The sequence below is a fragment of the Acyrthosiphon pisum genome, chromosome A3 (assembly GCF_005508785.2).
Source record: "Acyrthosiphon pisum isolate AL4f chromosome A3, pea_aphid_22Mar2018_4r6ur, whole genome shotgun sequence".
NCBI lineage: Eukaryota > Metazoa > Arthropoda > Insecta > Hemiptera > Aphididae > Acyrthosiphon > Acyrthosiphon pisum.
In genome coordinates, this window is record NC_042496.1 from 41407211 (window position 1) to 41424805 (window position 17595).

The 17595-nt window shown below is 28.0% G+C and overlaps 1 protein-coding gene across 3 annotated transcripts in view; it reads left to right on the plus strand.

The window, feature by feature from the left end:
* The window catches only part of LOC100163236 (octopamine receptor-like), a 166326-nt gene that overhangs the window by 141261 nt on the left and 7470 nt on the right, over positions 1-17595 (plus strand). The window contains exons 8-9 of one of the 3 annotated variants that reach the window (XM_029491652.1): positions 12404-12471; positions 12620-12816. In XM_029491652.1, the coding sequence (XP_029347512.1) occupies positions 12404-12471; positions 12620-12816 (265 nt within the window). The remainder of the gene's footprint in view (positions 1-12403; positions 12472-12619; positions 12817-17595) is intronic. The other 2 variants (XM_029491653.1, XM_029491654.1) reach the window with 2 other exon arrangements.

Sequence of the window (17595 nt, forward strand, 5' to 3'; positions counted from 1 at the left end):
AATTAATAATACAAGGACAATAGATTGCATATTAACACTGTAAGAACTAAGAACCAGTGCTTTTTCAGTATCTTGTTGATATTTTTGTATCCGCTAGTTTTTGTCTTATTTTTTCGGTGTTAAAATATACTTTTCAGTACTATATAAATTAAAAAAAACATATATATATATATATATATATAGATATCGTAATTATTGCGGGTGAATAGAAACAGTTTTACATATTTCAGCTGTTATATATCTCTAGATCTAAAATATGCCCAACGTTTTCAAATACATCAAAATATGGGTCTTTTCAAATTCTTTAATTTATGTTTGTTCAAAATACTTGTATTATTAACAGATTATTTTATAGACTTTTTTAAATGCTTAGATTCTCATTTTCAGAAAATGCGGTCAATTGAAACATCTATGGTATTTAAATATATGTTTGTGTTGAATCTACCGAGAAGTGAATATAGAAACAGAATTTTATAAAAATTCACGATATTCTTATCAAGTTTGGCCATTATGGAGGAAAAATAAAATTATATTCCATGATCATTTGAAAATTGCAATAGTTGACAGTCGATAATCTGAATTAAAAATATTGATAACATGAAAACTCGATTAATCTGGGACATCAAGCAATATAACCCTGATTTTGTTTCTATTCACCCGGTAATATGGTAGGTAAGCTTTTTTTTTTTTAACTTATATTTAGTGTGGTGACATAAAATAATATTTGACATAGCCACGCATTAATTGTAGAGTAGGAAGGCTCCCAGCCACCTGACAAGAAATTAAGTAGGCAAGCTTAAATTATTATTTTTAGCAAACAAGTTTATACTTTTATATTATATTTTTCCAATCAATTATCTAAAAAATAAAATAATTCTAAAATTTTAATGAAGGACTGTAGTCTATAATATGATAGAACTAACTATAACTTGGAAAAGAAGAAAAAATTATATCAAAATATGTTTTGCTTTAGATTATTAGAAACAATATAGGTACCAAATATATAAATAGAAAACATATTATTAAAATTCAGTCGTTATTTTTCTCGTTAAGTTTTGGTTTCACAGCCCTAAATATAGTGTTCCATACTTTCGTTATATTGACATATTCGGAAATCGCACATTATAATTTGTGACGTAGCGCTAGTTATATCGGCCACAATCATAGTCTTTAGTTGAGGTTAAGCACGATTTATGCACATTTAGGTACCCGAATTTTCCGTGTCCAGTCCGAATTTGATTAAGAGTCTTCGACCATTACCTTCCTAAGTTATTACCTGTGGTCTGATAAACTGGATAAAAAGCACAGTTTTGTGTAATTTTGTGAATCCAATTATTGTGATGTCATTCATTCATTTCACTAGGCGTTTTAAACATTAAAGGAAGAAATATCAAGTACTGTATAGGTGTTTTCCGCAATGGGGTTTTCTTGATTGCAGCCTTTGTACGCCTGCTCGAGAATGATATCGCAACAGTGGACGATCGGCAGTGCCGAGTCTAAGGTACATTATATTTATATTTCGTAATTATATGAAGGATTGTAGCAGTGGATGGCGGGTAGAGCAATATTACTGCGTATAGGTGTTCATTGTATCGGAATTGATTAAATTGTTCTCGATTTAATTGTTTTGACGTCATATTATCACAGAATAAGATAATTGATATTATACTGCAGTTAAAAATATTTTCATTTTAAGTGCATTCATAAAATTCAGATTTTACAAACATGAGAAATATTTTGAACGTAAAAATATTAAAACAAAAAATTCAATAGTAAAAACAATTAATACACACGTGTATAGGCGTATAGCACACTTCGGCGGTAAAAAAAAATCTGAAATGTTTGTGTGTCCTGTTAGTATTTTTTATCCGTAGCAATAATAAACATATTATTATTATTATTATTATTGTATGAATACACAAAATATAATGACGTCAATCGTTACTGTTTAAAGCTCTTATTGAACAACATTGGCAAAGTACCATATTATAACAATATACATAAATATTGTCACAGTGATATATTATGGCACTTGACATTGCTTTTGTGATGTATTACTGATTGAATACCAACTCATCGACAGGAGCAAATTAATATACACAAAAAAAGATTACACATAATGATAATATGAAATATGTGATTAAAAAAATTCGAGTGTATGCGCTTCTATATACGAACGCAATAAATACCCGAAACATATTATTAAAATGTATAACGCATTGTTACACTTTTGTGAACTATTGTGACGGATGCGCTTCAAAAACATAAAATATTTAAAAAATGATTTTTCACTTATACCTACCTACCTACGAATCGTCCGACAAAGTTGAATTAATAAAATATGCATAAAATAATTTTTTTTCTTTTTTTTTCGTATACCCTATTACCCTACACGTATAATATCAGACTAAATTTTATGAAAATATAATAACTACAATATCTTTATAAGAACAACTAAATATCTATATTACATAGAGGTCTTTTGAAGTCACAGGAATACGGTGAATATGAATACTAATATACCAATCATGGTATATCGGTAACCATTATACAAATATAATAAATTATTAATAATTAATATAATCCAGATCTGAATCAATTTTAATTTGTTGTTTGCAATCATCCGTCCAAACACATTCTCGTCGCGTCGTAATATTTCGTATTCTGTGTGAAAACTTTGAAATCTTTTGTACAGCTGTCATTACCGATGATAATTTTAACTGAGCACAGGAAACTCGTTTCATCATGAAAATAATGTAAGCACAACTGAATGATACGCCAGTGATATAATCATCAACATAATATTATTATAATAATATAATCTAACAACTAATAAGTAATATAATTACTAATTATAGTATTTGTATGTATTTTCCGTTACCGAAACAAAAAGCATTGAATTTAAAACCGGAATTTATTTGTCTTCAGAACATAGTAGAACCACGAACAGTAAGTTATTCTGATGCGTACATTCATTTATATTTTTCCGAAACGAGAATGATTGCAAAAATAATAGTAATACAATATTGAATTTTATAATTTGGTCAATAACGAAAGTCTATTTGAATTGAATCGAAACTTTAGCAAACTATAAATATGTCTACACCAATGAATTTTGAAAGTAACTATAACAGAATTAATTCCACATTTGCACGCGATATTGGTGTATTTTCAAGTACCTATAACGTGATAATAACTAGCTGTTTTTATGACCATAAATTAATTTAGTTTTTTATGATTCCATAACGTATTGAATATTATTTTAATGATTTTAGTTTTTAAAAAATGCCAAGATTTTAACCAACATTCACACATTTTATCTATATTTTTATTGAGCATATTATAATAAGGTTTTGCGTCAATAGATCGACAAATCAATCGATTGACAATAATATATGCAGATTTCACTTTTAATTTATATTCTCAGGTTGATAACTCTAGGATTCTTAAGTTCATCTAAATGACAACATTTTCTGAACTTTGATGATGACATTTTCATTAATACCATACTCATTACTCAATGGATATAGACCAAGGCCTTGTATTTTCATAGATCATCAGGTATACTGAGTCCATCAATTTAATTTGGTTCTGTATGGTGGTGAGTAATACTTTCTTTCGTTGTGCTTCATAGCTGGGAAGATGAAGTCTTATATTCTCTGAACGTTGGATTGTTTATAGGTAGATGGAATAATTTGTGACGGTTTATTGGTTATAGGCCGGGCTATATCTTAAAATTATTAAGTTAAACTTAAATTATTAAATACATTTAAACAATTAATTATTAAATACAAATAGGTACTAATATTAATAAAGATAATTAAATTTGTTATTTACGTTTGAATATAGAATTTTCAATAGAAACTGCAGCTCAAGTACTCGAATAGAGCATGATTATGATCATTGTCGGTCCTTAACTTTTGTCTTTCATTAATTAGAATATTAATTATAATAATTATACACTCTTAAATCCAAAGCACACTAATTTTGCAAATAATCTTTGAATCTCAGATATAATAATACGTATAAACTAAATAGGTAATTATTTATTGTACTTGATTTTAGATTTTTAAATAAACCATCTGAAGCTAAGGTAGAAATTAAATAATAAAATTACAAGAAAATAGTTTTAGTAAACTTTTTACTGGAGTTATGATGGTTAATAATTAAAACGGAACGGAATAAAACTAAAAAAAAAAATTCATAACGGTTAAGTAGGTATTACTTTTAAAAAGTTTTTTCATTATCTATTATTTTTGTACAAAGAAACTTACGAAGACAACCTAGATAACAAACAAATTATTAATTCAAAGTACGAATAATGGTCGGTATTATTACTAAACTAATTTGTGGTATTCTTGATGTTTTTAATATACTTTAAGATGAATCGTTCAACAAAACAAAACTTAAACATTACAGAAAAAATCTAGTTGGATACTTGGATATATAAACCTTGTCTACCTTTCCTCATCTCAATGCAGATAACACATATAAAATGAATAATCATTCATTTGTATTAAACCATATGTCTATAACATCTCTTAAATCTGTGTAATATGTCATATAATGCATATAGTTTTTTTTTTAAGTAATCGAATTAAAAATGACTAGTATAATATTTTGGTTAAGCGAAATATCAATTATTAAAATTGTTGTATCGAGAGTGAAAACCAGCAATAATACATCTTCGTATAAATTTGAAAATCTACGTGTTCCAAAATGTAAATCCCCACAACAATAAGTCAAATTGGGCAATTTTTAAAACTTTTGAATCACGAATAGAACAGCTGTATAATCAGTGAAATTATATAGTCGTATATGACTTGTGGTTATAATCGGAGTTATAATTCTGTACCAAATTTACTGATTAAAATTAAATTATAACATAATAAGGAGAAGAAACAGTTCTTCCTACAAGTTATTATTATATGATATCGTTATCAAGTCAAAGGCCTGAATTATACAATTGTATTTCGTGATAAGAACTGTGATAGTGCGATCATCTTAATAATTATTAAAACCGACGCGGTTTAGCACAAACATTTGTCTCACAGGTAAAACTCTAAGGCCTTGGAAAATAGTGATATTTTGATATTTTTTAATTTAAAATATCAAGACAATGCAGGTATGAGGTAACATATTATAGGTAGGTATTTGGATTCTTATTTTAAAAACTTTAATTTTAGAAAAGTGTAATAAACGTCTATGACGTCTATCATAAATGTGTTGTGTATTTTGAAATGTATATTTTTCTGGTATCGAATTCGGCAATAATAATATTGGAGTCCAATACAACATGAATAAAGTTGTCCTCTTTTAGATAAAAAAAAAAAGATCATAAGCCAATAATTGGCTTATTCTATGAGATTGTTTTTCTTGCAAATTCGTTTTTGATCGTGTATCTGTACGTGTCACGAAACTAGAAATTGACATTTGAGTTGTTGATTTTTAGTAAATAGCCGGCTCCGATAACCTTAACGATTATAATATAACATTATTATGTCTTGTATATTTTAAAAGTGATAGAAATGATTATAGAATTATCATTATATCGTACATAATATACCACCTCGGACTCATATAGATGATTGTCGAACTCTGATATTATTACGTATTATGCTTCCCGTCATTACATCTAAAACTGAGGTTTTATGGGATCTATCCGGGCTAATATTTACCAATTCTTCTGAAACGTTTTTGTATCCGTTATTTTGAATATGAAAAAAAAATTAGGAGTGAAAAACTAGAAACACACTAAACTAAAAGTATATAATAATAATAATTTTTAGCCATCGAGATAATATTACATAAGTGCGAATTAATAACAATACAATATGACGGCCAAACTCACCGCTGAGAAATGAGAATGTCCTATTATATCGGTGAAGTCTGGGTGCTGATAAAAAAATTAACAATCTTTTTATAATGTATTAATATTACATATGTAGATACATCACTGTCCTAACAGGCTATAACAGATATAACTTACTTTTGGAATAACTTTTGTTCTAATCAATATTTAAACTTTTTTTTATTTATTATATAATTATAGTATGTAATAATAATAACATATTATAATATGTATACTTGCGCTACACATATATTATACAAAAAATTATTTTTATTTTTTAACACTAAAAATAAAAAATCTAAAATTTGATTAAATTTTTTTTTTTTAATATTTTCAAAATAGTCAATTTGTGAATGTGATTATAAGAACAATTTTGATAGAAAAAATATTTATCTATGTCGACTATTTTATTTTTAGAATTTTTTAAAATATCAATATTTTTTTGATTCAATGAATTTGGAACGTAATAACTTTTTTCAAAATATTTTTTCTTGAGAATTTGTTGACATGAGTATATTTCTTAAATTATTTACCAATCATATAATTTTAAGAAATTTTTTTTTATCATGTCTTTCTGTTACACCTTGTATACTGTAAACGGCGGGGTACGTTTCGTGTGAAATAACTTTTCAGTGACAGCGTGATGCGGGGACGACGTTCGATTCGCAGACCCATGCGACTGCCGAGCTATATTTTTATTATGTTATGCGTACGGACATAATATTGTTATATTACGAGCATTTCTGCACAGTAGATTATCGTTAAAATATATCACCGTCATGTGTTGAAAGTATTATGTGTGTGTGTGTGTGTGTGTCACGGTGATATTGTGTTCGCCGGCGTCAAAAGTCAGGTCGCACGTCCTGCTCACAACGTGGTTCTGAAACGTTTAAGATTATACGATGGTTCGAAGGTAGTTAAGGTTACAGGTGCATCGTGTCATAATGAATTGCGTAAATATAAGTGTATGTGTGTGTCTTATTGTGTGTGTGTGTGTGTGTGTGTGTGTGTGTGTGTGCGCGCGCGCATTATACAAGCTTTTGAGGTCCATTTATGTTGTATTATATTATCTTCTGCGTTCCCCGGCTTTACAGTTTACCGGGTTTGTATCTATATGTGTTCTATTATTATAGAAATATAAAATAATATATTTTTATTTTATTTTATTTATTTTTAACGAAAAGAAAAATATTGATTTTCACTATTATATTAACGCACTTCTCCTCTTCTATTGAACAATAAATTCTAAAATTCGTTTGAAAAAACGGAGAAATCGAACGAAAATAAACATGAACAGATATCAATATATCATAGTTGAATATGGATATAAAAAAGTTATAATAATATATTGTGTAATGTATATGTATAATGTATATTGTATATAATATAATCATAAAAACTTTCTGATAAGCTAGCTAAAAAACAAGAATCAAATAGTAATACTTGCACTAATAAGTAAAAAAATGCATCCTTAAATGAGGTGTCAAGCTGTTTTTTTTAATATTTTCAGTACCATGGAACCGGTCAACATTAATTTTAAGTTGCTAAATGAGAAAAAATAATTAAAAATCATACACATGATTTAAGGTTAGAACTTAACGTACATTACGTGGTATTATTAATTTCACGTTATTATCATCTGGTAATTATTAGAAAAAATCAAAATTCGTAAAAATTGACATATTTAAAAATTAAAACAAAAGATGTTTTTTATTCTCCACGATGTCCTTACGTATATCCATCATCCAATGTACCTTTTTTTTTATCCACTCTGTATAATATATATTGATATAGTTATATATAATTTTTTTTATACTTACTGATTTTTTATTTAAATATTTTGTTCCTATTATAATAATATTATAGTAAAATATAGTAATAATTATTATTATATATAATACAGAATGCGGCTGTGTAGCGAAAACACATAATTATTTATAATTTATATTATATTATTTCGTAATAAATAATAGTGTAAATCGTGCTTTGCTAGTTTTCTCTATATAATTGTCTACCAAAATCAACATTAACATTTCAATAAAATATTTTATGGATTATTTTTTTTACTTTCGTTTGTATCAGTTTTAACTCAAATATCTTTACGCCTATGGCTATTGGATAACAAGTTATACAACAATATTCTGTGCGTCATGTATTTATTGTTTCGATGGCATCACATTTCGTTTCTCGATGTGATATCAGATATACCAATACCAACGATTAGTTTTAACTATGTAACGCACAAGACCGTAAAATCAAAGTAATTTACCCGTAGGTAACAGCCAATAGGTATAGTCGGATTTCTTTTATAGTCTTAGTTGTATAGTTACATGAAACGAAACAAGACTATCCTCGTTTCGTTTTGATTTAATACATTATCTTTAGTGTTCAACTTTTGAGCAGGATAAACCATGATTCTCTCGAGTCCAAGTATACACCTACGTTGTTTACAATAATTTACGGTCTTAGCGTTTCCAACGATCAAAACCGTTGTTGATAACACGCCTCGTATACAACCGACGACGAAACTGTGGGGGAGTTTGCAATATTATCAAAGAGTTGGTTGGAGTTCGTGTTATAAGATCTATAATTTCTTTATTTTGCATAATAATTTGTTTTCAAGTCCCCGACTGAACTAATATACCAGAAGTCTTAGACGAGATTCGATATAAGTCATACATAATGCCTGATATCGTTTCATTGTAATAACACAATAATGGCTTATTACTTCCTACCCAATTTGTTTACTTTTGAAAACTCCAAATATAGTTGGTTGATGTATAAATTGCCATTAGTTAGAGACTTAAGAACGGTGCTATCGCATGGAAACAAAGTCTTAAACTCTTCAATTTTGCATACGGATATCTTGTGACGATATTATATTATACAAATATTTGAAACACACATATAGGTAAACTATTGTAATAAGTCACGTATTATATACGTTATTGTCAGCTTTGGAGTTACTTCCACGTCGACGATTTGGTGTTTGAAATTTCGCCAATGCGCGCAACAACTTTAAAAATTCGTGTATGGATATTTCGAACAATATTATTGTTAATTTATACTAGCTAGTGTTCGTTTAATTTTAAGCATTTTCTTGTATTTAGTTCTAAGCTATAATCTGCATAAAATAACTAAACATATTTGTTTCCATAAGCAATCTACTACCTATCGATTTCCTATTTAGTGTTTTTGCTTTATTGAGACACGTATTCACTGTTCTGCAGGGGCGGACTGACTAGGGTAGCGGGTGCGCGATCCCCCTTGGGCCTGGTGAAAATTTAGACTGTTTAAATAAATATGGACCGATAACTTATAAATATTTTATTATTAGCCCAAAATTGGGCTAAATTGTCTGTTTCCCAATTTGTATTCCCAATCTGACCCTGCTTTTCTGAAAATCGGAAAACTATTTCGTTTCGTTCTAGGGAGGCTAACGCCTACGTGTTCTTTTAACAAATTTCATGAGGACTTTTGGACAGCGTCCGATGACAATAATAATTGTGAACGACTTCACAGTTAACAGTTACAGAGCTGTTTGGCATGTACGCGTATTCAGAAGGAACGGTGTAATAATTCATAACTACCATCTGCGATTTAACGACAATCCGTAAACCGGAAAACGGTATACAGTGCCTATATTTCGTCGAAGTCTTCATATTATGCACCTAACAAAATGTATTATATTTAATATTATTATGTCTCCGGTAATTATTAGTGCGAAGCCGACGATTCCAGCACGGTGCGATATTTTGACGGAAAACGAGTGGATGAAAATAACGACTTCAAACGTTTATAAGTGTTGCGATAATATTATTATTATGGCGTATAAGTTAGTTACAACTGATGTACGAGTTAATCATTTAATGAGAGAACTCTACGCCGGAATAGACCATAATATATTATTTTAATTTATAACGTGTGATACGTCATAATAATAATAATAATAACAATATGATAAATTATGATATTCGTTCATAATAATTTCATAATTTCAATGAAAATGATAATAACTGCAGGTACCACATACTTATTTGGAATTGTCGCGTTTAATTTTTTGAATCACTATAAACATGAAATTATTTATTCTCGAAATAAGTAAAAAAACAAGTCATCCGAACATTTTACACTTGTCTTTTAACATTTTTAGTTTCTAAAGTTATTCATAATGTAATGGGTGCATCCATAGTTTCCGATTTATATGACGTAATATTTTCAGTAATTCCGCAACGTAAACTTAAAATAATAACAAATTTAACACTTAAAAAAGAATCGTATCATGTTGTTTTGATTATTTTTGACAGAAAAAACATTTTTATCGACAATTAATGAAAAAAAAACTAAATAAATCCAAAATTTCACATTACTATTTTACTCGAAAAAATCGAAATATTTTTTAAGTTATATTATGCAAAAATAATGCTTATAAAATGCATTTGGTGAAAATTTAAAGTATCTACAAACTACAGTTATTCCTTAAATTACATCAAAATTAGAAAATCTATTTTGTAAAAAACTGATTTTGCCTTTTTTTTTAGGGTTTTCTCAATTATTAAGGATTGTACTGGTAAATTTTTACTTTTGATCCCCAAAAATACCAATTAAATTCAGTTTCCTATCAGAAAAAAATACACATTTTAAAATCAAAGCATTTTACTTCTTTAAAAAGTGTATTCAGGCACAAAAAAATACACATTATTTTAAAATCAATACACTCACCACTCCGCTCGGAATTTAAAACTCGTATTGTAGCGAAATCCGTTTAATAGAATATTACATAAATTTGGTTTTAATTAATTGAATACAATCCTCAAAAATAATTCAATAAACAGAAAATTTTGTTATAAAATGGCAGATGCACTGTGTGTATAATTTTTTTCAATTTGCTACAATACATGTTAATAATGTACTAAATTGTAATTTTACAACACTGAAAATAATTTTGTAGGTTGAAGTTTTTATTTTTAGTATTATACTTTATAATGACCACTAATTACAATCAGAAGTTTCAAAATTAACTTCTTTAAATTCAATTTTGATATCCTCTAAACTTTAGACTTTAGAGTAAAAAGTTTAATTCAATCTAAGTATTTTACTGACGTACCGGTGTCTATAGTAAAATGTACACTTATAAAATTAATTTAAAATATTATGTTCATTACGCCAAAACTTTTTTCATAATAATATTTATTTTTCTGGCAATAACACAAACAATCTGGTATGACCTGAAGACTAAGTATTTCATATTTGTAAAAAAATTTGACAGCAAAAATTATAAGTTTCAATAATAATATGTTTATAAAAATCACATAATGTATTGATATTACTATAAATTTGATAAAATAATAGTGAATGCATATCAGAAAATTATTTAAAATATAATTTATTTATTGTTTTACATCTACACATTAAAGTCGGCTCATAAAGATATAATATAATCGCTATTTACTTCTCTCGAAGTAACCAAAAGTTTTGTAAAAATGTACGTGCAGTTATTATTTTCGTTTGAGTTGAACAAGCTATAGCATGTCATAATATTATAATATTACATTCTACACCATATTATAATACTTTGTTATATTTGTCATTCGTGCAACATAATTCTTAATACATTCGTCCAGTTCTTAGATCGATTATTAAAATACGTTTATCGCTGCCTAATCTTTTGATCTCTGATTTTCAGTGGATTTCACCTACCTTATATGCTACGTATAAGCACGCCAGTATTATGTTTGAAACTATAAAAACCAATTTTTTATTAATAATTTATTCTATACATTTTAAACTTTTTTTATATTATTATTATATTTTAACAAAGTATTATTGTATTAGGCAAGTGCCACACATACTTTAAAGCCATAAAAATGATTTCCTATCAATATTATTACGTTATTAATTGTTTAAGATTTTAACCCAGAAATACTTAGACATTATTAATGAATTCGTGGAAAACGAAGTAAGGGTATTTTTGTTTCGTTATTCGTGTGTAAGACGAAGATAACAAAATGCAACGTCTATACATCTGCAAACTCTTACAATGCAATTTTGACACAAAACGTAACTGTTTGGTTTGATTTTCATCTCGGGAAAAAATAGATTTCTTCAATAACAGAAACTCGGAAGTTTTTAATTAATTTGTTTCCCTTTGCTATATAATATACTCACTGTAACTACTCTAACACTAAATTATTGATGGTTAACACAAATATAAAATAAAAAGATTTGTGTTTTTAATATTACTGTGTACCATATATTATATAATATTAGCCATATATATTATTGTTATTATTAAGTCGTAAAATTAAAAAATTTATGTCATAACAATAATAAATTATGATTTACTGGAAAAATGATTATATGACGTTATATACCTTCCTAATTTCCTATCCAGCACGCGTGGTGTAAATGTGTAATCTCAATTTTTTATTTTATTTTTCATATTATAATATTATAGATTTGTGTATATACCTACTGTAATCATTAGGCGATACCTATATAGAAGTGCATTTTGATAAATAAGTGCGAGACTGATTTTCGTTGATTTTTCAGATATCCCGTTACAGTCACGAATCGATGGAAAGACCGTCGGTGGAAATGGATGAAATCGTGCGCGTCAGGTAAATATAAAACGCCATTGACGGACGACAGCTTTTGCCCATTTCAATATCATATAATTATATAACCGCATTATTACATAATATATTAATATTATTATCGTGTATAATATTGTTGCATAACGTCGTTAATTTTATCCGACAACTGTAGCTATAATGTCAGTTTGCGCAGAGGTGACGATTGCCGGGTTTCGCTGAAGCGCGAGAACAAAACGGCGCAGACGCTGTCCATCGTCGTCGGCGGATTCATCGCCTGCTGGTTGCTGTTCTTCATCGTCTACCTGATCACGCCATTTTTGCCTGCGACGGCCATACCGGAGGACATGATGAAGTGGCTCACGTGGCTTGGTGAGAGCTATGATATAATATCAAATTATATTTTTTTGTGACCGCGGGTTAGGTTAGGTAACACTATGAAACTGCAGCGCTGGTCACGAAATCGGTATTAATATATAATATCTGGGGGGATAAAGCAGGGAGCAGTTGCCACGGGCAGCAAGTTTTTATGGTTTTTTTCGGTTTTAGACCGTTTCTAAGTCCAATGAAATCGTTACAAAACATAATTTCTAAAAAAAAAATGTATAGACATTTTCTTTTAAGACCATTGTATTAATTTGTTTTAGTTTTTATAACTTACACTGCAATAAGAAACATACTATAGTTGAATCCAATAGCAAGTGCAAGATTTTTTTCAAATAGGGTTGTGCTAATAATATATTTACCCGAAATTACGGAGGAGAGTTTCATTTTGTAGAAACACATTTACAATTTACATGAAGGAAGACATTTCGGGAGAGTTATGAAACCTCCCCTCCCCCCAATCACGGTGTGCACGGTTATCCGTTTCCGTCAGCGGCTTATCTATAGCAGTTTATGTATTTTACTTAATCAAAGCACAACTTTATTTTGGTTTTCGACTTATGCATAATATTACAGTGTAGGTACCTTTATATACAGGTGCATAGATTTATTATTAAAATAATACAACATTATCATTATTATGTTTTGCGGTGATGATCCTCGATTCTTATGAGTTATGTTGCTATCAGTAGTTATTCTTATGTCGTATCGATAAGGTAAGTGTCGTATTATTATCATTCAACACAAACGTATCACAAGATTACACTACTTAAAAACTCGACTAATGTGAACACGTATCACATTATACTACTATTATATATTATGAATTAAGATTTGTAAAAAAAAAACTGTAAACAAAGTAGAGCGGATGGTTATTATAAGTGTTCTAAATATTTTTTTTTCTTGTCGTCAAGTTTGATTAATATTATTTAAAATTAATATGACAATAGTAGACGATACACGAGCAAGTAAACAGATCATTACTTCGTTATACAATACGATCGTAACTATATATTATTATATTGTAGGTTGACAAGACAAATACCCTCACATTATTGTAGCATCCAGTAGTTTTCTCGTCTATAGTACGAATAGACATGTTGGATTTGACGTTTATTCGTCAAAAAGTAGTAATTAAATTAACGTGTCATTGCTAGGCGGGTTAATAAAATAATTTAGCCAGTGCATTTCGAAAACAAGATAATATCTATTTTTAGCGTGGTTCTTACTTTGGAAACCTTTGATGATTTATAACCTTCCTGGATCCTTCGAATAAAAATCTTTCGGATCTTCCAAATATTTCAATAAGCTAAACGATGTACAGTTTTTAATTCTGTTAAATCTGATCGGTAAAATAATTGCATTGTCTACAAGATTGTGAACTTTCTAATGATGGGTAGTTTGAACAAATGAAGTGGGTCAAGAAAACAGTCTAGAATCAAAATTTTTTTTCAGTCGGCTTTAATATAGGTGAGACACTAAAACGCAAAAAAAAAAAATTACATTGACAACAGTGTATCTAATGCAAGCTAATATAAAATATATAAAATAATATTATAATGCGTAGTATAATAACGAAGAAACGGAGAATATAATATACCTACAGTATACATGAATAATTGCCACGAATTTATAAAAAATAATGTTTCAATAGGTTTTTAAAACAATCTTACTAAGTGACAAAAATTGTTGAAAGTATAGAATGCCATGTTAATGCGAAATTAGTTCAGAAATAATTCTTCAACGCTTTTTAACATTAATCGTATTACACTACTATATAATCGTCTAAAATCAAACAAAACTACATATTTATACATTATACTAAATGTAAGATTTTAATAGGTACCTTCTACGCGTTTCACGATCTATAATAAATTAGTAAAAGTTATTTTGTATTTAAAATGTAAAAATGCCTTTGAAATATCCAAAAATGTTGTTTTTAGAACCCAATAATAAAAACGTCAAAATGATTAAATGAACGTCTTTAAGTTTGGGTAAAACGTTATTCATCCCCGTATTTAATACCATTAGTTTCGTTCTATATAGAGTTCGTCATCGCCCTTTAGCAATCTACTATTGGAAATGTTCTAGAATGTTTTATTTAAGATTTTTTAACTACATATACAATATATGGTGCCTCCTAAACATTGTTTTAGTGTGTTTGATTTTTTAAGTGCTTCATGGAGCCCAAATTCTGAATATGACCCTGCGTGAAGAATAAAAAAGGGAAATAGACCGACACAGAAATTATATTGGAGCGGATATTAATTCATAAGCTATAAGTATGCAATTAGAATATTATTTCATTATAGTTTTACAAGAAAGGTATTTTTACGATTAAAAAATGTGCACGTTTCCTGAAGTTCTTCACCTTCCTGAAGTCTTTAATAATAACTTCACCATTTGTATTATACAATGATAATATAATATAGTTTGTTGGTATTTTATAAACAATTTGATTTTAAGTTATATTTTAATCTATTCTATTGTTATTTTTATCGATTTCTATTAAATTAATTATTATTTTTCTTTTAAATTTTTTAAATAGGTACTTATTGAATAAAAATATTAATTAGCAGCTATAAGACGGCGTGTTGTGTAGGCAATCTGGGTACATTAATTGGAGTTTTAAGTAGCCAGTAAGTATTTTTAAGTATTATATTTTAGTCGTAGGAATTTGTTAGTGAATTTACATTATTATTATTATAAACCATACTTTTAAAATACTTTATATACTAAAGAAAAACGAATAATAATAATTCTAATAAAACATAATAAATTAAAATCACACTTAATACTAACTAAAACAGCTTTTAACGACTAGTTCAAGTACTCGCTCTAGTACGTGACGTAATGTAATTAATGTTCCGACGTATTTGGTCATTATTCTACAGTCAATCGAACAACAGTATTGATTTTAAGTTTAAAATTGTATATTTTTTAACGTCGCAGTAGTAAGTTATTGTGGTACTAAATAAACAACTCATACCGTTTTATGCAATATATTTTTGATAACTATATATATTGACGCGTGACTCGTATATTATTATTAAAGTTTATAAGTTACAAACTGTTATTTATTTTTTACATCATTTCTTATGAAATCAAAAGCATAGAAATGTGTGGAATTTAAAAACTGCAATATTAGTAAATAACACGGATATAATGGATTAATGAATTCACACAATATTTTCTTATATTAATTTATGACGCAAACGCCTAATTCCAATCAGAATTTAATTTAAATATTGACAGCTTAGAAAATTATTTCTATTCTATACACGTAATATATTACACACAATTATTAATCAATATTTTATTAAATAATAAATCACCACCTTTGGATTGACACTTAATAAAATTATTGATATACTTATACTGTATTCATGTTTTTATTATAAAAATTAGTTTTTTACGCTTGAAGACGATTTATTGTTCGCGACTATTATAGTTATTACATGGCGTTAATGCCCCGCCCAGACGCATTAAAAATAATTGTAAGACAGTGTTATCAATTATTTCTCAACAAGAATTACATTTCAAACAATCACTGAAAAATGTGCTATGTTGATGTGCTATCGTTATTGAACTAGCATTACCTATATAATACCAAACCCTACAACTTTTATATACACGTGGCCCCGATTTCAGGAATACCAAATATGGAACTATATTATAATATTCTCTTCATTTCCGATTAATATTAGAAGGTCGTCTTGTATTAACTGAGCGCGTATTTTAACCGGAAAGCCACAATTCCGAATAATATAATAGATTAGGTTACTTACCTATATAATATACGTATGTACACGTGAAACACACTAATTACGCAAACTACATTCGCGGTGGACATAGAAACAACAAAGAGATGGCGGAAGCAATATAAATTTCAAACGGTCCTATCTCAAAGCAGCGTGTAATAATAATAATATACATATCAGCCATCTCCTTTTTCACCTCTATTATAATTTATAATATAGCGTTTAAACATCCCTGAAACATAAACAATTACAGATTACGCAGTGTTGTAATAATAGTTATACATATTATTATAAGGACAGTGAGTTTTCTCAAACGTGGGATTTTCAGTAAAAGCAAACAAATACTCTAAAGAAAATTATTTTCATTCACATCCAATTTCCCGGATTTCCCATGATAGTGTATTTTTATTTTTTTAGTATCGTCTGTCAAGGCTTCAATACAGTCATTAGCCATAGATAACATTATACACCTACAACAACTAGATAGCTGTCTCTTTCTTATCATCGAAGTCGGCCGCTATTTACAAAGCAAGCAATGTTTACAAAATAATATTATCACAGTATATAGGTATAAATATGAATAAATGTAAAATAATTGTAAGCATTACCAGCTTTATAAATGGCGGCCGACTTCAATATATTGGTCACAACTGTAGTATAAAGACGACTATCTGGTTGTTATATTAGTATATTACCTATGTTATTAGCCTAATATCAAATTATACATACGATTATAAGTAGAAAAAAAAACATTATTCACAATTTTTATCTTAAGTTGTATGATGTATTAAAAAGGGCAGAGATGGCAAATTTTCCAACGTTACTTAACATAAAATGATTTGCCATCAAATTATTAAATACATATCTATATAATACTTATTATAAATGAAAAAAATTATAGTCTAATAATTATTTATTATTTAAAACGAAATATAATATTATAATAATTAATAAGTATTTTAATTTTTCACGCCCACGTTGGAGAATAAACCAACAACAAAGCGTG